The 21,340-nt window shown below is 38.3% G+C and overlaps 1 protein-coding gene across 1 annotated transcript in view; it reads left to right on the forward strand.

Moving 5' to 3' along the window:
* The window catches only part of LOC112047561 (neuroglobin-like), a 98,716-nt gene that overhangs the window by 39,463 nt on the left and 37,913 nt on the right, over window positions 1-21,340 (forward strand). The window contains exon 3 of the mRNA XM_024084705.2: window positions 12,729-13,523. Coding sequence (XP_023940473.1) covers window positions 13,333-13,523 — 191 coding nt within the window. The 5' untranslated portion in view covers window positions 12,729-13,332. The remainder of the gene's footprint in view (window positions 1-12,728; window positions 13,524-21,340) is intronic.

The following is a 21,340-nucleotide window of genomic DNA, read 5'->3' on the forward strand; positions in this document are numbered from 1 at the left end:
ACATATTTCAATATTATCTATAAAAATATTTAAAATGTTTATACAGGCTGTTCCGTTAATAGCACCATATACTCTACAGAGTGATAGCTGATATCAAGAAAGTTATGTTAGCTCGGCTTGAAATTTTATGATTTTTAAGTCAGTGATTTTTTTTTTAATACAAAAATCACACCTTCAGTGCATTTAAGTTGTACCGCGTGAAAATTACATAAACATTGATATTACTCTTGGAAAGTATTTTTAAATAGTTATTTATACTAATGAAACTTTTATTTTAGTAGACCTTGATAACAATGAACTGTAGAGTATCTTACTAATCACGGGACATCCTGTGTATATCTTTTTATCTAAAGTTTTAGGTTACTCAACCAAATGATAGGATAAAAGTAACCTTGCAGTATAAAATGGATATTTATATCGACGCCTACGCGGGCACTTCTGTAGATTACCTCTCAAATATATTTTTGTTTTATTGACGGCAAAAATTCATTCTCTAACGCGTAGATAGGATTGTTTCATAACTAGAAGTTTCAGTTTGATTTCCAGTGAAGTGAATGTCATCATTTTGAACGACCTCCTTAAAACAAGAGGGGATATGGAGCTAAAACCCACCAAGCTATTACAATGTGATATAGATTGGCTTTTTACCGATCACTTTCAGATGCATCATGACGGGTACTGATGGCTTATCATGCTCTCCAAGGCAAGGGTGTAACACCAACTTTTCCAACTCTTTATGAAATATCTTTAAAATATTTCGTAACTTATAACCCACGATTCAAACTTCGAGATCTGAAGCTACATAGTGGTTAGCGCTGGTGCAACGAGGCAGTCGAAAGGTGAATATCTTAGACCCGACAAAAAAAATTAAAATACGTTTCTCGCTCAAACTGAAGAATCCTCAGGAGTACAAGAGGCGATGGTTCCTAACAATCCTATTCCTATCAGGTTACCTTTTAAATATCTACGAGTTTTACTGACCTAAGTAATTTAACACATTCACAACTTCAAAAAAATAATATTCAGTCTAAAAAATCACATGAACGGAACTTCGAGTAAATTCCCTTTTTCGCTACTGCAAAGTAATTGTTTACCTATATTTTAGTTTATAATATTATAAAAATACTTTAAAACGAAGTCTTCATAAAACTGTTAGCTAGGGCATGTTTATTGATGTTATAGATTATTCAATGTAAACATGCTGCGAGAGAATTATTGCTTTTATAAAAGTCTGTACTTTATTCACTGTTTTCTCGTTTAACGAAGCTGTAACAATAAAGGTTGTTTTTATAATATTCATAATTTATTATTATAGTAAAAGACTAATTTTAGTCGCTGTCTGAAAATTTTATAGATCCTGTGGCGCTAAAGATAAATAGCCAAATTTTAACCAACGGCGGCGCATCCTGAAATACCGCTATCTCTTTCATTGCGTTGGTACGAAAGAGATGAGGCTCGGACAACTTAGACACCATTGGACTTTTGTCTATATTTCTCTTCGTTGGTTACGTTAGCACCACTGAAAGCTACATTAAAAGCTAGTAACATAGACAATTCTATCATTGTATTCGTACAACCTGCATACCAGAGAATTTTCTTAATGCGTGTGTGAAGTCTGCCAATCCGCATTGGGTCAGCGTGGTGGACTATTGGCCTAACCCCCCTCATTGTGAGAGGTCTCGAGCTCAGCAGTGAGCCGAATATGGGTTGATAATGATGATTATGATGATTTGTACAAGAATGTGGTCTGCTAGTAAAACATATTTCGACGAAAATCAGTTTCGCCCGATCAACTAAAGGAAACATGCGATACGTATCACCACAAATGTCCCGAGAAAACCCGTCCATTCACCTGAGGCTGGGCGTTACTGATATAAATGGCGCCCATTCACACTTAACCGTTTCCCTTTAGACATCAATTTGCCTGAGTGCCCGACCCGTACTGCCGTCATCAAAATAAAAAGGGCAGAAAAAAGGTGGCGATTGCTTGTTTTGTGTAGAAGCTATAAGGAAGTTCGTTGTTCACAATGACATTAGGACAACCTGAGAAACATTACATTAGCGGACTAGGGTTTCGTGGAATCCCATAACAAAAGTCAACCTTCCCCTAGTATACAAGTGGCATGTCAATTCTCTTTCTACGATAACAAAAGCTTAGACAACTAGAAAAAACGAACTAGTTTTCGAAACGTTGCAGGGGCTTGGCTACAGGGGCTTAAAAGTCAGAAAATATAACATGCTCCGAATTGTTTTTTTTTTTCGGCCACGGCGGCCTATCTCTGCGTAAGATTAACCATGCACGCAGGAGATATTATAGTGTTTAAGTTTGTGCGCAAGCAAAGGTGCACTTAATTTTCCCTCAGTTACAGAGTCCGATGGGACGGCAGACCTTAACGTGCTTTCGGCACGGGGTTGTGACAACACCGCGAACTTTCCAATTCCAGATGTTATTAAGATTTTTTTGTGAGAAAAATATTTGAACGTATTTTTTGTTGTTGGCCTGAATACGACACTGGATCTCATCGTCCGTAACTGAACTAGCTAACCACGGAACCCATGAAGCGATAGCCAATATAATGATGTTGTCGCGGACTTTTTAGAACTTTTCAGTACAGAAAGGCAACAAAGTCCGTCTTACATTATGCATGCAACGGAAGATCTCAAAAGAAATCATTTCTTTTTTTCGTTTCGTTTCGTGTTCTTAAAGTGGTGAAATAAGGCTTGAAAGTTTACATTGATTTCCACGCGGACGAAGTCGCGGGCGTCCGCTAGTTTTAGAAATATAAATCTAGTTTCCCATATAATCGCGAATCGGTATCGGTATCGGTAAATACCAGACTGAAATCAATGTTTTCTAAAATAAATATTGGGCTATTTTTCGTACACCGTATATGACAGCCATTAGACAATTTGAACCAACCAACAAAAATTTCTTCGAACCATTTCACCGCGACTAGTTGCTTCAACTAGTGACAGAAGGGCTGGCTCATTTTTTGCGCAAAGGATCAGCCTGGCTGTCCAGCGCAGAAAAGTCCAGCATTCTTGCCACCATTCCACGTGGGCATGATTTGTTCCTTATTATATTATTTCTAAAAAAAAAGTTAATTATGGATTTAAATTTAATCTAACTCAATTGAAAAAATGTTACTTGTTTTACTGTAGATCTACCATTGCAGAGAGTATTAGTTGGTTATTTCTGATGCTGTTGAAAGCGCAGGGGCTAATGAATATCAGAGGTATTTGCTAAGCGAAAGTTTAGTAATGAAATTCTTGTGCAGAAAGGGTTGTTAGAAACTCGTTAATGTTATTTAAAAATAACTTTGTCGGTATTTTGAGCTCGTCGGATACTCTACTGCAATATATGAACGGTATTCAGCATTGCTGCAAGTCTATAAAAATGTTAGGGAAACTATTAGAGGTCGGTGTTTTGTATTTTTTTTTTTTTGTATTTCAATATTTGTATTATTTTCGTACCCACTTCTAAGGCCATGTTCCCTTTACGCCGGACTGATAGATTTTCCGGAAACCGGACACCGGTGTTCATATTACACCGGATCATACAAGCGAGAGAATCGTACTCAAGTAGTTTTGACGACCTCCGTGACGCGGTGGTATGTGCGGTGGATTTACAACACGGAGGTCCTGGGTTCAATCTCCGACTGGACCCATAAAGGTTCTCTTAATCTCTCTCTTAAAAGTCTGGCTGGTGAGAGGCTTCGGCCGTGGCTAGTTACCACTATACTCGCAAAGACGTCCTGCCAAGCGATGTCATGTAGAAACCGAAAGGGGTGTGGGTTTTCATCCTCCTAATAAGATATTCCGCTTCCATCTTAGATTGCATCATCACTTACCATCAGGTACGATTGTAGTCAAGGGATAACTTGAAAAGAATAATAAAAAAACTCACCTCAATATAATTGAATTTGAACCTGCGCGGGCGGGTCCAACAAAAATGCCATACTTGCCGGACCTGGGATTATCATCATCATCATCACCCATATTCGGCTCACTGCTGAGCTCGAGTCTCCTCTCAGAATGCGAGGGATTAGGCCAGTAGTCCATTACGCTGGCCCAATGCGGATTGGAGGACTTCACACACGCAGAGAATTAAGAAAATTCTCTGGTGTGCAGGTTTCCTCACGATGTTTTCCTTTACCGTTTGAGACACGTGATATTTAATTTCTTAAAATGCAAACAATTGAAAAGTTGGAGGTGCATGCCCCAGACCGGATTCAACCCTACGCCCTCCGGAATCGGAGGCAGAGGTAATATCCACTGGGCTATCACGGCTTTTCTGCCTAGGATTATAGATTCATCTAAATTCTACCACCACTAGCCTTTCCGGTATTTTTACCGGTCCGGCAAATCTCCCGGTTGCAAAGTGGGAGCCTAACACCGACATTTATGTATTTTTACCGTCTTGGAAATGTTATTTCAAGTGCTGACCTATTTTAAAGTGCTAAGTATTTTATAACATCCACGAGCTGTTTTGATGGGATACACAAGCATTGTTTGCCGAAGCATAATTTCTTAAAAGCAGTACTTACCAAAATAATTGAAACAATAGATCTGGGAGGCGGTGAGTATAAGATCTCCCCTTTGTACAAACCGTTCCATAATTAATACTCTTCCGCTTTACCAGGACAAAGGGAACAAACAGGGTGATTCTAAAGCGTAATCCTTGAACAAAATACTAACTAACCGAAAATATATAATATTTATTTAGAAGCTTTATTGAGCCCATTGGATGCAGGCTTAAAACCGTTTAGTAGGAAGTCCTTACTAGATATGTCTAACAGTCTGGACGCACAGAATTATGCGATAATTATTATTAACTAGCTGATGCCGCGCGGTTTCACTTGTGTGGTTCCCGTTCCCTTAAGTATACGGGGATAATATATAGCCTATAGCCTTTCTCGATAAATGGGCTATCTAGCACTGAAAGAATTATTCAAATCAGACCTGAGATTAGCGCGTACAATCAAACAAACAAACAAACTCTTTAGCTTTATAAAATTAGTATAGATTGAAAATCCCATCTAACATTTTAGTAAAGGGTAGTAACTGAGTATTGCATTAATTAAAATTACCCTTTAGTGTACTGAGGCCATCAAAAAGTAAAAATTTAAAAGCTATTTTTATGTACTCTGTGCTAAAAAAAAATTCAGTATGGACATTTGAAAAATAACACTTACAATGATTTAATACGCAAACACTACTTTATTTTTTGTCTGACTTTTCTTTTTACGTTAATCATAAGAACTACTGAGTCAGTAGTAATTAGATTTGCTGGAGGATTGGAATGCCTTCTAGTACCTTACGTACTCGTAGCACACAGTCAAAAGGCCACTATTTCTTCAAAAGAAGTTCACATAATTTACCATCGGTTTTGTAAACAACGTGCATTTATATTATACAGGATGCTCGAGAGTACTTCCCATAACTCTGGGGTTATATTCTTAAGGATCAAGGAAAATGTGTTCTAAAATTAATATTTTCGAGGTAATATTTCTCTTTTAAACAGATCTTAAAATGTGTTCCTTATACGCATTCTTATAGTTATAACTTAGCCAAGTTTTACGTATTTAAATACGTAAGGCATGGTAAAGGCATGTATTACATGGATAGTCGGAATTATTTGAATTACTTTGTATGAAGACATAAAAAGTTTTTATTGTTTAGTTAAAATAATATTAGTTATGCAGTTCGGCTCCTATGATTTTGTAGTTACAGAAAATACTCTCGAGCACCCTGTTAAATTTTTCTAAACAAGGTTTTAGCAATACTTTTTCTAGTATAGACGTAGAGTTTCCATTTTACTAATATCAAAATCTCCCTATTACAATTACGAGACGTTTACTAATCTGAACCCTAGTGTAACATGACAATAGGAGTACATAAGTATTATCATAAAAAAATATAACTTAAAGGGTACTTTCAATAAAACCTCATTCCCTTTCGAGAACATAAAATATTGCCGTGAAATATGATTACGTCGCTTTTTCGAGGGAGAATTTTATTTCAACGGAACGGGCCCCAATTTAATTGGTCTCACGTTGACAAGGGTGCGTAAACACCGGGCGACGTTTCGCACCCCCGTCGAAAGCCTTGTTGTGTGGAAGAGCCTTTATTTTATTTTGTTTACCTACCTCCAATAATATCATTTTTGCTTTCCTTTGTTGGTGTCATATTTTGTTTTTTTGCAGTTTCGATTTTCAGCTTGAAAATTTGCAGTTTAGGAATCAAAAAAACAGACGGTTCTCAAATTTTGGTTATGTCGGGCTTGAATTTGCTACTTGTATTCGTCAGTTTTTCGAGGACACTAGAAATATAAAGAAGATGGTCCATTTCAGGTTCACTCTTGTACCCCGTATTATCAATCCTTTATTATCAATCATATCATCTCCTTTATTATCAATTATTTCAGTCATATATATTCTAATTAGCTCTAGTCTTACTCGGAGCTTTGGTTGTAGCTACTAGTAATTATCATTTTACTGTCAAAAGGTAGCACCAAGTATTTAAACAAGTTTTGAAAAAACCGATCTTGCAACACTTCCAACTATTTTTTTAATTTTTTTATTCTATACAAATTAGCCCTTGACCACAATCTCACCTAATAGTAAGTGATGATGCAATTTAAGATGGAAGTGGGCTTATTTGTTAGGAGAAGTATGAAAATCCATACCCCTTTCGGTTTCTACACGACATCGTATCGTCGCTTGGCGGTACGTCTTTGCCGGTAGGGTGGTAATTAGCCAAGGTCGAAGCCTCCCAACAGCCAGACCTGGACTACGTGGGATCGAATCCGGTCCGGGGCATGCACCTCCAACTTTTCATTTGTGTGCATTTTAAGAAATTACATATCCCGTGTTTCAAACGGTGAAGGAAAAACATCGTGAAGAAACCTGCATACCAGAGAATTTTCTTAATTCTCTGCGTGAGTGAAGTTTGCCAATCCGCATTGGGCCAGCGTGGTGGACTATTGGCCTAACCCCTCTCATTCTGAGAGGAGACTCGAGTTCAGCAGTGAGCAGAATATGGATTGATAATGATGATGAAAACAAAATTAAATAAAGAAGAGAAGATTCCTGGCTAACTTCAAAAGATTTTACGCAACAATTTACAATTTCCGACTACGTTAAACTACAAAATAAATAAATAATTTCCCGGGTAAATTGTTATTCGAGCAAATTTCAGTACCTATTCTCTTTATAAGAGCGTAACAGCAAAAGTTTTCAGAAGTTCAGTGTTCTACAGAACAGAACGGACGGACGGACAAATTAATCTTGCTAATCAAGTCCCCGACAACTTGGCCCTAATCAAGTTATATTTGCATAGATTAAACGGTAATAGTTTTCTTGTTCAACTTAATTTACTTTCAAGTTTTTGTTACAAGAAAGACGAGTTTGTTTAATTAAATTAGGTTGTAATAGTACATTAGACATTTTAGCAAAAAAAAATTTTTACGTATTTTCAAGCATGAGTAAGTAGGTACTCTATGTTTGATAAGTTATGAGTTTGTAATTCGGGATATTATAATACTTTAAATATTTTTTTTGAATTTGAATTCGCCTAATGCATACTAAATCTTTGGAGGGAAAATTCCAAGTAGAGCGGTACTTGAGACCCGGCTGTAGGGTTAAGGCTCCTTCATACCATGTTAACACTCCACATCTCAGTTCGTGTTGTTCTCTTCATATACAGGATGCTCGAGAGTAGTTCCCATAACTCTAGGGTTATTTATATTCTTTAAGGAAAATGAATTAAAAGTGTCCAAGGAACTTCTTTTGTAAATAGATCTTAAATTGTATGCCTTATATCGGATCCTTATGACCTTGCCAAACTTATTCACTGATAAATATTATGATAAGTAGAGTAAGTAATAAGTAGCTTACTAGTGAAGTGCGGAGTGCCATTTGCAATATCTCGTTATTATCGACAGTGTACCACTACGATTATGTATTCTAAAATGCAACTATAAATAAAGGCGTGTGCTACATGGATAGTCGGGAGTTATTCGAATTACTTTGTATGAAAACATATTTTTTTTTAGTTTAAACTAGTCATGCAGTTTGTCTCCTATAAATGGACTCGTCAACTCCTTGAAGTTTTGGGAATATGTAAGTATAAACACGAAATCGTGCATGTGTGCATCGTGCTCAGTGGGGTCACTAAATTCGATCCCTTTTTGCGGTGATTTGTAGGCACGTTACATATCTATAGTATAAAATAATAATCATTGACTATCACAATAAAAAGTAAAAAGTCTTTCAAATCAAGACCAAAATAAAGTATAAAGGCAATAAAACGTCCCAACATTTCCATCGACCTAAAAATATCAATTGAAACGGTAATGCATTGTCACTGAATGAAAATGGCTAAATGAAAATGCCATCGTTGGGAATAAATACAAATAAATAGTCAAACGTTGGAAGTTAAGGCGGCAGTCCATAGTCTAGCGAACTTTGTAAAGCGAAAAATCTAATGGACACGACAAACATTCTGTTTTCATTTCCAAACTAAACAAAAATATTTTGCTTGTTAAATATAGTATTTTTGATTATAAAATATAGGAGTTTTAGTCATCCTTTTTATAGATCGTACCAGTCAGCCGATTACAACTTTTTGTCTGATTAGGGATTATTCCCCTTACTACAACGCACACTAATCGGAATCGTAACGTAATCGCCTCGACTCGGGTTAAGCTTACGGGTCTCCATAACCGAGGACGTTCCTCCCACATATTATCGTAAGCGAGCCGTAAGCGTGACGTCACTTAGCCGTAGCCGTGACGTCGCCTGGCGGACGGCGAAACGATAAGGTTACTTTTCGAGTTGATATGTTCTATACCATTTACTTCACGTCCGTAGTGCTAGCCACTCACCATCCGATAAGACCATGACATAATGCTGATCGCGTTAGTGCTGCAGGCATATGAGTTTATTGGTTGGTGAGTAGCTAGCATTAGAGGTATGAGTCAATGAGTTGATAAATAACTATGTAAGTCATAAACAGCGTAATACTGATATACACACAAATCAATTTAGACTTTATGCCAATCAGTTTAAAAGTTATAGTCCCATGTATGATGAAGTATAGGAGATAGCGAGCTTTAGAATTTAAACTTTTAAACAATAATAATTATATGCCTATATTCTTATTCAAACATCATTAGAATTTCATATTTTACATCCAATAAAAAACACTAGCAACTCTTTGTCTACATACTCGTAGTGAACACAACATAATAACGGGAACTTCCCGCGACAATTCATGTATGTCCTTTAGTGAAGCTGAGACTACGTCATGCTCGTGCGCCAATCAAAGACCGTAGCCTAACTCACGCTATTAAAGTTTTTAAACATTTGCACTATATATGCAGACTAAGCTGTACTTTTTTGGCTTTGATTGCCTAGCAAATTGCGAAACTGTGGACGATCTGAACAACAGGTTCGTGGAAACTGTCCATTCCGTTGGGTCTAAGTTCTATAAGACCCACCGTACGAAAAGAACCAAAAAGTTCTCAGACCATACACTTAAACTCATGGAAGAGAGGCAAGAAATGAGATTGCAGTCTTCAGCAGATGCGTCAAAATACCGACAAATCAGTAGACAGATCTCCAAGTCGCAAACCAGCGACTTGCGAAACTTCAATACCGAGCGTATTAAAAATGCGATTGAAAACAATCGCGGCTCGTAAGTTTTCGCCAGAGATCTGTCTATTGGACAGAGGCAGCTGACGAGTTTGAAGACCGAGCACGGTAATCTGATTTCTTCCAAGCCCGAGTTATTAAGTGAGGTCGAGAAGTTCTATGGACAGCTATACACGACTACTCGGCAGCCTGTTGACAACTTGGCTAAAGACCCCAGAGCCAAGTTGACCCGACACTATACCGAAGATATCCCGGACGTCAGCCTATACGAGATTAGTGTGGCTCTCAAACACCTGAAGAACAACAAGGCGCCAGGTGAGGACGGAATCACAGCAGAACTCCTGAAAGCGGGTGGAAAACCGATACTTAAAGTCCTTCAGCGATTGTTCAATTCCGTCATTCACGAGGGCACGATGCCTGAGGCGTGGCATAGGAGCGTGGTGGTTCTGTTCTTCAAAAAAGGTGACAACACCTTGCTGAAGAATTACAGACCCATCTCGCTGCTAAGCCATGTTTACAAATTGTTCTCGAGAGTCATTACGAATCGTCTCGCTAATAGGTTTGACGACTTCCAGCCTCCCGAACAAGCCGGTTTCCGAAAAGGTTTTAGTACTATAGACCACATCCATACGCTGCGGCAGGTTATACAGAAGACTCACGAGTATAACCAGCCACTTTGCTTAGCGTTTGTGGACTATGAGAAAGCCTTCGATTCGGTGGAAACCTGGGCTGTGCTAAGGTCATTGCAGAGATGCCGAATTGATTACAGGTATATCCAAGCGTTGAAGTGCTTGTACGAAAACGCCACTATGTCAGTCCGTATTCAGGATCAGACTACGAGGCCAATCCAGTTGCAGCGAGGAGTGCGTCAGAGAGATGTGATCTCTCCGAAGCTATTTACCGCCGCATTGGAAGACGTCTTTAAGCTTCTGGACTGGGGCGGACTTGGCATCAACATCAATGGCGAGTACATCACTCAACTGCGGTTCGCGGACGATGTAGTCATCATGGCACAGACTCTGGATGACCTTAGTACCATGCTCAATGACCTCAGCAGCGTTTCTCAACAGGTGGGCCTGAAAATGAACATGGGCAAAACAAAAATAATGTGTAATGCTCATGTATCGCTCCACCCAGTTATAGTTGAGAACGCTGCACTCGAAATTGTAGACGAATACATATACCTAGGACATATGATCCAGTTAGGTAGGTCCAATTTCGAGAAAGAGGTGAACCGTCGAATCCAACTCGGCTGGGCTGCATTCGGGAAACTTCGCGACATCTTTTCGTCCGAAATTCCTCAGTGCCTGAAGACAAAAGTCTTCGAACAGTGCGTGTTGCCAGTGATGACCTATGGTTCCGAGACTTGGTCGCTAACTATGGGCCTCATAAGAAGGCTCAGAGTCACACAGCGGGCGATGGAACGAGCTATGTTAGGAGTATCTCTGCGTGATCGAATCAGAAATGAGGAGATCCGCAGAAGAACCAAAGTCACCGACATAGCTCAACGAGTTGCGAAGCTGAAGTGGCAATGGGCGGGGCACATAGTGCGAAGAGCCGATGGACGTTGGGGTCCCAAAGTGCTGGAATGGCGACCCCGCACTAGTAAGCGCAGTGTTGGCCGACCCCCCACCAGGTGGACTGACGACATCAAGCGAGTCGCAGGGATTCGCTGGATGCAGATGGCTCAGTATCGTGATGTTTGGAAGTCTCACAAAAGGCCTATGTCCTGCAGTGGACGTCCATCGGCTGATATGATGATGATGATGAAGCTGTACTACCATCGGTCCTCCTATGGGCTTCTTCATTAACCGACTCGTCGGTCGCCACCTCAATGTCGGTGAGTCTGATGGATTCTAAATCCACTCGGAGTCAATCATTTACTTCCAATGGTCGGTAAAGACCAAAAACCTTCTTTCTTCCTTTCAACCCTTCCACCCCCTGGCAAATTCCTACAGTCACCTCCATAAGGGCAGTTAAGGAATTTGGAACTTCATTCAGACTACCGTTACAGCGGGGTTTAAAAGTGCGACCAGCGAAAGCTTGTGGAGGGTCTGTGATCCTACCACGAGGCGAGATTAGGGCGCTTAAGGGTCGAAATGTATTTGGTATATGTACCAAAGTAGAGTCACTCTAAATTCAGCCCATCTCGTTTGGAATACGAAGGATCCTATAGGAGGTAACCCTAGATAACCAAGCAATCCCTAAATCTTGATCGATCAATCAATAATAACTAAAACCAACAAACCTTTTGATTTTTTTTATTACGATAAATGAGACATATTTTTTTATATATATGTATGCTAAGTGCTAATATTAATTATTATGAAACAAAAAAACACTGAAGAAAAACAACTAACACAATCTTCTATACTTATAATAAATCTTTAGAGAGGTCAATTCTGTACATGAAATATATTTTCAAAATAACTATCAGGGGGTGATTAGTGATCGATACTGATGCCAAAAATGCAATCAGTAAAATTTTTGTCTGTCTGTCTGTCTGTCGTATGTTCGTTATAGAAACAAAAACTACTCGACGGATTTTAACGAAACTTGGTACAATTATTCTACATACTCCTGGGCAGGTTACGCTACGATCAATAGGAGCAAAGCAGTGGGAAAGGAAAAGAAGGGAAAGTTACACCATTTTTTAAGCTTCCGTCGCGTGTGCAGCCTTAATGGTTAAAGCTACAAAGAAATCATGTATGACAGAAATGTTCTCCTTAAAATTATATAAAAAAACATAGCATATATATATATATATATATATATATATATATATATATATATATATATGTCTCGAATCGATGACCTCGTGATCTGAAACCACATAGGCCAACTAGTAACCACAGGACCATAAGCATATCATTTAAACCTACTCAGTCTTGCGTTCACAGAAACTTGCGTATTCACAAAATTAGTATCCACCGAAATAGTAAATTGAATTAAAAAGTATAGCTATAATCCGGCTTGGGTATTCTACCCGAGGCCACGTTGCCTTCCGCAAAGCGTTCGTGTTCATCTCTTTGCTCCCAAATCTCATTACTATACAATTTTCTCTTTTCACAGGTAACGCAGACGACAGATTAGATTAGATAACCGAAGATGTACTCAGTGAAATCGGCGAGACCGTCTCTGTGGGAACACGGACGGAATTCATAAATGTCTTTAATAAATTACTTGAAATGGAAATTCTTTAGGAAATGAAATCGAGTAGATCTTAAAGTAAATATGGTCTTGCGCTATTTCTGAAGAACACTGAAGAGCATAAAGTTGTTTGTGACGCAAATGAAAGTTGAAATGAAGTGATGATTAATATTGATATAACTAAGTGATATTACAACTATTTGTTTAATAATGACGCAATTAAAAATCAATGTAAAAAAGAGAAATCAATGTCAATGAAATAATGTTTTAACTAAACTATTAGTGATATAAAATACAAATCTAACAAGTGAACCAATTAAAACTTTTCAATGAATCAGTGATACGGAAAATTAATTAAGAGTGACTCCAGTAGTGGATTCAAAGCTAATTAGTAAAGAGAATTAAAAAAAAACTGAAGTGAGGGAGTGATACAAAAAAAATAATGCAAGAGTTATAACAGTAGAAATAAGTAGTGTGTTGGCTAAAGTTAGTGCAAAGTATGTCAATTAAGTGAAGTGAAATAACCATGGGTTGCCAGTTAGGGAAGTTGGCCGCCTCGGAGCGTAGGACCAATAACCAGGCCAACCTTGGCGATGGCCCGCCCCCGGCGATGGATCCGAGGCTGCCCTTGACAGCCAAGCAGAAGTACTCGATGCTCGCCTCGTGGAAGGGCATCTCAAGGGCGATGGAGAAAACCGGCATCTGCATGTTTATAAAGTAAGTTTCAGAATAAGGGATTTCCTTTTTAGAATTTAAACTATCGTGATTGGTGTCCACAATAATGAAGTAAATAAATAGGTCAGCTTTCGAATCCTTACATCGTACAGTGTAATAGTTGGGAATATTCTGAAAAGTTCACCTGATTTAAGCCTTTTACTACGATTTATTTGTATATTTTTTAATATTTTCAGTTCTGCATAATCTTAAACAGATAGGTACCCGAAAAGTGTACCTACTTTAATAATATCACAGAGTAATAAGAGTTTCTTTGTATCACTTTATTTTATTCGATTAATTTATAAATGTTAGATTAGTATAACAAAACTAGCATATCCAGTTAAACTTCGCTTTGACAGTTACGCTAACAGCCAATCGCAAGAAAGCTATCGACGACAAACAGAATTTTTAGGCGTAGGTCAAAAAAAAGAAGGGCATTTATAATGTGTCACTAATGATGCATAAATGAGTAACCTTACTGTAGTGCACATTATTAACTACGTGCACTACAGTAAGGTTACTTATATCGGCTTGTTCTATACTAGCGGACGCCCGTGACTTCGTCCGCGTAAAACGCTACTACTACCCTACTCTACTCCCACTTTACAGCTAACCTACCATACAGGGAATGAGTAGGGACTCAACCCTACCCCTACCTTACCCCTAACCTACTCCTATCCTGCCCTTAACCTACTCCTACCCTACCACGCAAGGAAGCTTAAAAAATGGAATAACTTCTCCCGTTTTTCCAACATTTCCCTTCACTGCTCTGCTCCTATTGATCGTAGCGTCATGAAAAGTATACTATAACCTGCCCAGGAGTATGAAGAATAGTTGTACCAAGTTAAGTTAAAATCCGTCGAGTAGTTTTTGTTTCTATAAAGAACATACAGACAGACAGACAGACAGAAAGACAGACAGACAGACAGACAAAAATTTTACTGATTGCATTTTTGGCATCAGTATCGATCACTAATCACCCCTGATAGTTATTTTAGAAATATATTAAATATACGCCGCGCAGTTTTTATCCGCGTGGTTCCCGTTTCCGTAAGAATATAGGGATAATATATAGCCTTCCTCGATAAATGGGCTATCTAACACTGAAAGAATTTTTCAAGTTGGACCAGTAGTTCCTGAGATTAGCGCGTTCAATCAATCAAACAAACAAACTCTTCAGCTTTATAATATTAGTATAGATATAGATATTATATACCGCGAAATTGCGTTTTAAAGGCCTTTTAATACACAGAAAGACATGTGATTTCATTCTACATTCGTTAGCTCAGCGTATGTAAATGTTCTCTTTATACCGCCCGCTGCAAACAAATCTGCCGCTCAGATATCTTCAGAGTTCAGTATTTGCACGCCTGTCATCGATTTTCTGCAGTTTGCTGACAACAGTACCGCGTTATGAATAGTAAATAGCGATGTATGAGAGACGAGACGGGCTTGTTTCACCGTGAACGAGTTACTTTAGCATATTTTATGATCGGAGGAACGCAAAGAGAAACCTTCGTTAACAGTTTTTTCTAGTTTACGCTGGAATTACATCAAACAAACGTTCTGAAATTTGCAGTGGGTTGGTGACAATGATTATATACTATTAGAGATGAGCCGTGATAGCCCAGTGGAATATGACCTCTGCCTCCGATTCTGGAGGGTGTGGGTTCGAATCCGGTCCGGGGCATGCACCTCCAACTTTTCAGTTGTGTGCATTTTAAGAAATTAAATATCACGTGTCTCAATCGGTGAAGGAAAACATCGTGAGGAAACCTGCATACCAGAGAATTTTCTTAATTCTCTGAGTGTGAAGTCTGCCAATCCGCATTGGGCCAGCGTGGTGGACTAACCCTTCTCATTCTGAGAAGAGACTCGTGCTCAGCAGTGAGCCGAATATGGGTTGATGACGACGAGATATGGCAATAGTGCGTCGAAAGTCAAAATTAAGGCGAAAATATATAAAATAAAAAAATATAACTTGGTCACCATAGGGATGTTTTCAAAACAATTCTAATTATTTTAATATATTTAAGTGGTGCATCATTTGCGTTTTATACATTAACTAGCGGACGCACGCGACTTCGTCCGCGTGGAATTCACTTTTTCACAAATCCCTCGGGATCCATGGATTTTGTGGGGATACAAAGTAGCCTATGTGTTAATCCAAGCTATAATCTATATCTAATTCAATGTGATGATTCGGTTTTGTAGCCGAAGCGTGAAAGAGTAACAAACATAAGATTTTCGCAAATCTCGTGAATCCAAGGATTTTTTCAGGATAAAAAGTAGGATATGTGTTAATCCAGAGTAAAATCAATTCCCATTCCAAATTTCAGCCAAATCGGTTCAGTAGTTGCATCGTTATAGAGTAACAAACATCCAAAAATACATCCAAACGTCCATACAAATTTTCGCGTTTATAATATTAGTAGGATTGATTAAACGTTTTAATGTATATTTGGATAGTTCTGACACTAATACAGTGTACTGTAATGTAACTAATAATAATTACTAATGGTTCGAAACCAATTTATAATAATTTATTGGAAACATTTGCCAAAAGATAAGCGCACGCAACCGCAACACAATTGTTTCACTATTGCAAATGTTGCTCTCGTATATATTCCCATTTGCGGTTCAAAGCATCGCCTCTTAGCATATGGCTTGGATATACATATACAGTGCACAAGGTTTTTAGCTAGAGTATGCACAATAGGTACTAAAAGGAAAGTGACTTCAACAATACAGGTTCGTAATGAGTCCTTAGGGTAGGCAGTGCATTTTTGCATCTAGGAACTGCACAACTTGGTGTGCAAATACATGTGCTTACCTTACTAACGATGTAAAAGGAAAGTTTGTTAGGCTGTTGTGGATAGCTACATTGTCAGCGAGTAACATGGGTTATTTTATCTATTCCTATTTGCGGTTCAGAGCATCGCCTCTTAGCATGTGGTCTGGATATACATATACATTGGCGTGCACAAGGTTTTTAGCTAGGGTATGCACAATAGGTACTAAAAGGAAAGCTACTTCAACAATACAGGTTCGTAATGAGTCCATATGGTAGGCAGTGCATTTTTGCATCTAGGAACTGCACCCCACCGCATGTATAACTTGTTGTGCAAATACATGTGCCTACCTTACTAACGAAGTAAAAGGAAAGTTTGTTAGGCTGTTGTGGATAGCTACATTTTCAGCGAGTAACATGGGTTATATTTTACTACGACGGAATCTTGACGGAATCTTTACGGGTTGAACTTACTGACTTTTTTGTTGACTATCATTTCTAACGTCCTGTAACTCGTAACTGAATGGACCAACCAGAAACAACAAAAAATCTTTCATAAGATTAAAATATCAGCTTGACATCGAGATAAAATCTAAAATTATATGATCGATAGGTTACGTGATATACATCGATCACTACAAAAATGTATCGTAGAAGTAATAGATTATGTTTTACCCAATCTTATCAGGGGCCTTAGCCATGTGGTAAATAGATTCTCTTTCTAGAAACGCTAACGCTCTGATAACTAATAAAATGACAGATCAGACGATCGATAACTTGATCACGTGACCTGTAGATAGTCAATTTCATTCCCATACATTTTTAATTTAAAAGCGTTAGCCGAGATAGCCCAGTAGATATGACCTTTGCCTGCGATACCGGAGCGTGTGGGTTCGAATCCGGTCCGGGGAATGCACCTATAACTTTCCAGTTGTGTGTATTTCAAAAAATTAAATATCGCGTGTCTCAAAAAACAAACATCGTGAGGAAATCTGCACACCAGAGAATTTTCTTAATTCTCAGCGTGTGTGAAGTCTGCCAATCCGCATTGGGCCAGTGTGGTGGACTATTGGCGTGACACCTCTCATTCTGAAAGGAGACTCGAGCTCAGCCGAATATGGGTTGATATTGATTATGATGAAGCGTTAGCGTTTGTAGAAAGATAATTAACGATACCGAACAGATAAGATCAATCAAATAAAAAGCATCAAAAAAGGTTGCCTGGAAAAAATCGCTTCTTAGCAATTCTTAGCAATAAGGCCGCCTTTTGTATCCTACTTCTAAGCTATACTTTTACTGTCTATTTTTTTATGATCTGGTGTAAAAATACATGCTAAATAAATAAATAAAAGCACAATGTTTCTCACAAAATAGCAACCTTTTTAAATTCCATATACTTAACCATTAGTGCATTATAGGGGGTATAAAATGTAGTACTCCTATAAACCTATTCAACGTTGTAGCATAAAATTATAGCAGTGCTCTAGGTACATAGCAAAGTAATTGAGGTCACCTACGAAGATATAAAATCAATACTTGATATTACCTGCCCTACGCGAAACTGTCTATGTCAAACACTTAGCTAATTACTATGCTCAAATAAAATTATATATGTACATATTTTTACTCCACCATGTATTTTAAAGTTCGAGACTTATTACAATTGCTTTATTTTGTAAAAATAACACAAAATTAATTGATTTTGACTTCAAATCCAAAGAACATCGACTTCTATTCATAATGTTTTTTTTATATTCTTTACACGTTAGCCCTTGACTACAATTTCACCTGATGGTAAATGATGATGCAATCTAATATGGAAGCGGGCTAACTTGTTAGGAGGAAGATGACAATCCACTTTCGGTCTCTACACGACATCGTACCGGAACGCTAAACCTCTTGGCGGTAAGTCTTTAGGGTTTCACGCCGGTAGGGTGACCATGGCCGAAGCATCCCACCAGCTAGACCTGGACAAATTCAAAAAACTTCAACCGGCCTAGCCGGGGATCGAAACCAGGACCTCCGTCAAGTAAATCCATCGCGCTCACCACGGAGGCCGTCAATACAAACGCGCGTTTGTTTTGAAGGGCGTTCAAACAAACAAACAAACATACTCTTCAGCTTTATAATATTAGTATAGATGGGCCATAGTCTCTCTTTCGTACTCTGCTCTGCAATGATTTTATAAAATGAAGTTATTTCCTACTAAAAGTAGACTTACTCGTGTAAAACTTTAATTCGCTAGAAAAGGACTTTTCACAATATTAATTTTACCGTTTAAAGTATTAGCATGGATTTAAATATCTCACCGAAACGAAATAAAAATAAAATAAGCAGACATCACGAGCGGGAAGTTTCCTTCGCACACAAAAGTTCGCCTGCCGTTTGAACGAGGGCCTGCGTTGGTCACACCTTCCTGATTTTATGAAAGCTGAAAAAGGGTCCTGGCCTTTCCACGGTCCTGGCCTACCCTAACTACCCGGCATTTTGCTTAATGCCGGGAAACTAATATTGAAATCATTACCTGCTTTATCAAAAAAGGTTTGCTACAACGTTTTAGGACATTTTTAATTTGTTCTCAACGGGGACAACCAAATTCGTTGTCTAAACAGTCTGAGTCTCATAACATTTTTTGAAACTTATTACTGGTTTGTTTGCTATTCTTGTTGGTAACAGAAAAAATAATACAGCTTCGGGACTTTTTTTCGATACATCATGACGAATCATGTCCTCAATCGCCAAACCCTCTAAGGGTTCGCAGCAACCCTTAAATTCGATATGGTTCATAAAATGAGGTATGTCTGGCTACCGCAGGCGGTTAGTCCATTACCTGGCGAGGAGAAAAGGAAAAATATCATCTAAGTTAGCGGGTCCGCTTGCCAATTATTTCGCATGCGTTCACTTTTTGCGAATTATCCCATGCGAAATAATTTAGTTTTACTTTCAACTTTGTTCGATATGTCTCTTTAATTATATGCGCACTATTTGATTCAGTTTCCAACTTATTATTATCAAGGAACTCCAAAATCTTGTTCCTGCTTCTACCACAAAACAGCGAGATGCTGTAAAAGATCCCTGTCTCTACGTGGTTGACATCCATGCAAAACATTTCTTATCCAAACTACAGAATACATAACCACAAACTGTAAGGCCGTTTCGACGTCTGTGTTTCCTGCTACCTACAATCTAAATACCTTCAACGAAAAAACGAATAAGCACTTTATTTAGGCAAGCGCTTCTCATCCTAGACCTCATCATTAGCTATTTTCCATAACATTTGCACAGATTTATACTTAACGACTTACAAACTTTGTCTATTAAAACTCTGATTTGATTTCTCTTACCTATTAGGTTTTACTATTTACTTTTTTACACCACACCCTCAGAATACTAAACTCAAAAAACCAAATCAAAAAGTTCAGCAAAGTTTTCGAGTTGTAGTCAAACCAACGAACAACAATTTAATTTATTTGTCTAAAATAGAAGATGCATTTTTAATACCGCAGAGCACAATATTTTTATTCAACACAAACCAAAATGAATTTTGCAATGTTCGTATCTCATTACCGTGACCTCAATATAGCTCCCAATGACCTATAAACCTATATACCTAAGTATCTCGAACCTTCCACTCCGCTGAATGCTTTACCCAGCAATATTGGAAACATTGTCGATGGAAATAAATATATATACTCAAGTATTTAATATCATGATCATCATCAACATCATTATCAGCCGTGGACGTCCAGAGACCTCTTGGATCACAACGGTCTCGAGCATCCAGTAGCTCCCTTCAACCCTTTTGATGTCCTCGGTCCACCTAGGGATTAACCTTGAAGGATACAGCCAAAAACAAACAGCCCCTAGTCCCCGGTGGTTCCGTTATTCCCGGCTCTGGCAACGGTTGCGGTAACGGCAGGGCAGGGAGTGGCAAGAATCTCCGGGGGTGATTTTGCTGCCAACCCCGACGACTAGACCTGGCAACAATCAACGTACGCACTTTAAAGACCGACGAAAAGATGGCGTTCGAGAAACTCTGCGACAGCTTTTCGTCCAAAATTCCTCGCCTGTAGACGAAAGTCTTCGAACAGTGCGTGTTACCAGTGATGACCTACGAATCCGAGACTTAGTCGTGAACTATGATATGATATCGGCCTTATTAAATATGATATTTAACTTAATATGGGGAAATATAACTCGAGCTATTTTGGCTACTGATAACAACCTCTGATTTTATAATTTAGCAACGGGAAAAATATAAATCTTGTGTTTTTATTACCAAGAAACTCGCGAAGGAGGTCCTGAATAATGCAAGCCTAAGACATCGAGTTTAGGGAAGACGTTGCCGAATGAAGCGAACCAGTGATCTCTGTAGAAAGAAAGAAAAATATTTTTTATTGATCAGAAGTAAGAAAAATGTTTTTATTTCAGTGGAAGCCTTTAAAAAAGTGTGAGGAAATGAAGGCCGAGTACTGAAATGCCTCATTTAAGTGACTCGCAATAAATAAGAGAACAACTTTACAAGTCAGAACCCGGCTAAATGTTACGAATAAAGACAACCCCAATATTTCATAACCCCACCCTGGGCGCGAAACCAGGACCTCACTTGTAGTCAAGGTCAAATCTAGTTGACGTAACTACTCGAATTCGTAGAGTGTACGCGGTTGAAAAAATTCACTGAGTTTTAATTAATTTTATTTAACTCGTACTTATACGAATATAACTAAAATAATATCAAGAAAATTTAAATAACGAATTCTAATTTAATTCAATTGATACTGAATAAATTAAATAAAAATAAAAGCTCTACTTTGCTGAATATTTAGTTCAAAAACTTAACTTGTGCTCTAGCTATGATATTACAAAGTTCAATTAGTTGGTTTAATCTTATTACGTAGCACAAACAGTCTATGGTTTCATTCGATTCACTGGTCGTCAAAAGTTTGACGCTCAAAGGGGTTTCTCCTTTCTAGCTTCGCAACTAAATTGGTGTAAATAAGAAGCTTAAAAGCTCCATAACTTTTAT

Source organism: Bicyclus anynana, chromosome 16, assembly GCF_947172395.1.
Source record: "Bicyclus anynana chromosome 16, ilBicAnyn1.1, whole genome shotgun sequence".
Lineage (NCBI taxonomy): Eukaryota > Metazoa > Arthropoda > Insecta > Lepidoptera > Nymphalidae > Bicyclus > Bicyclus anynana.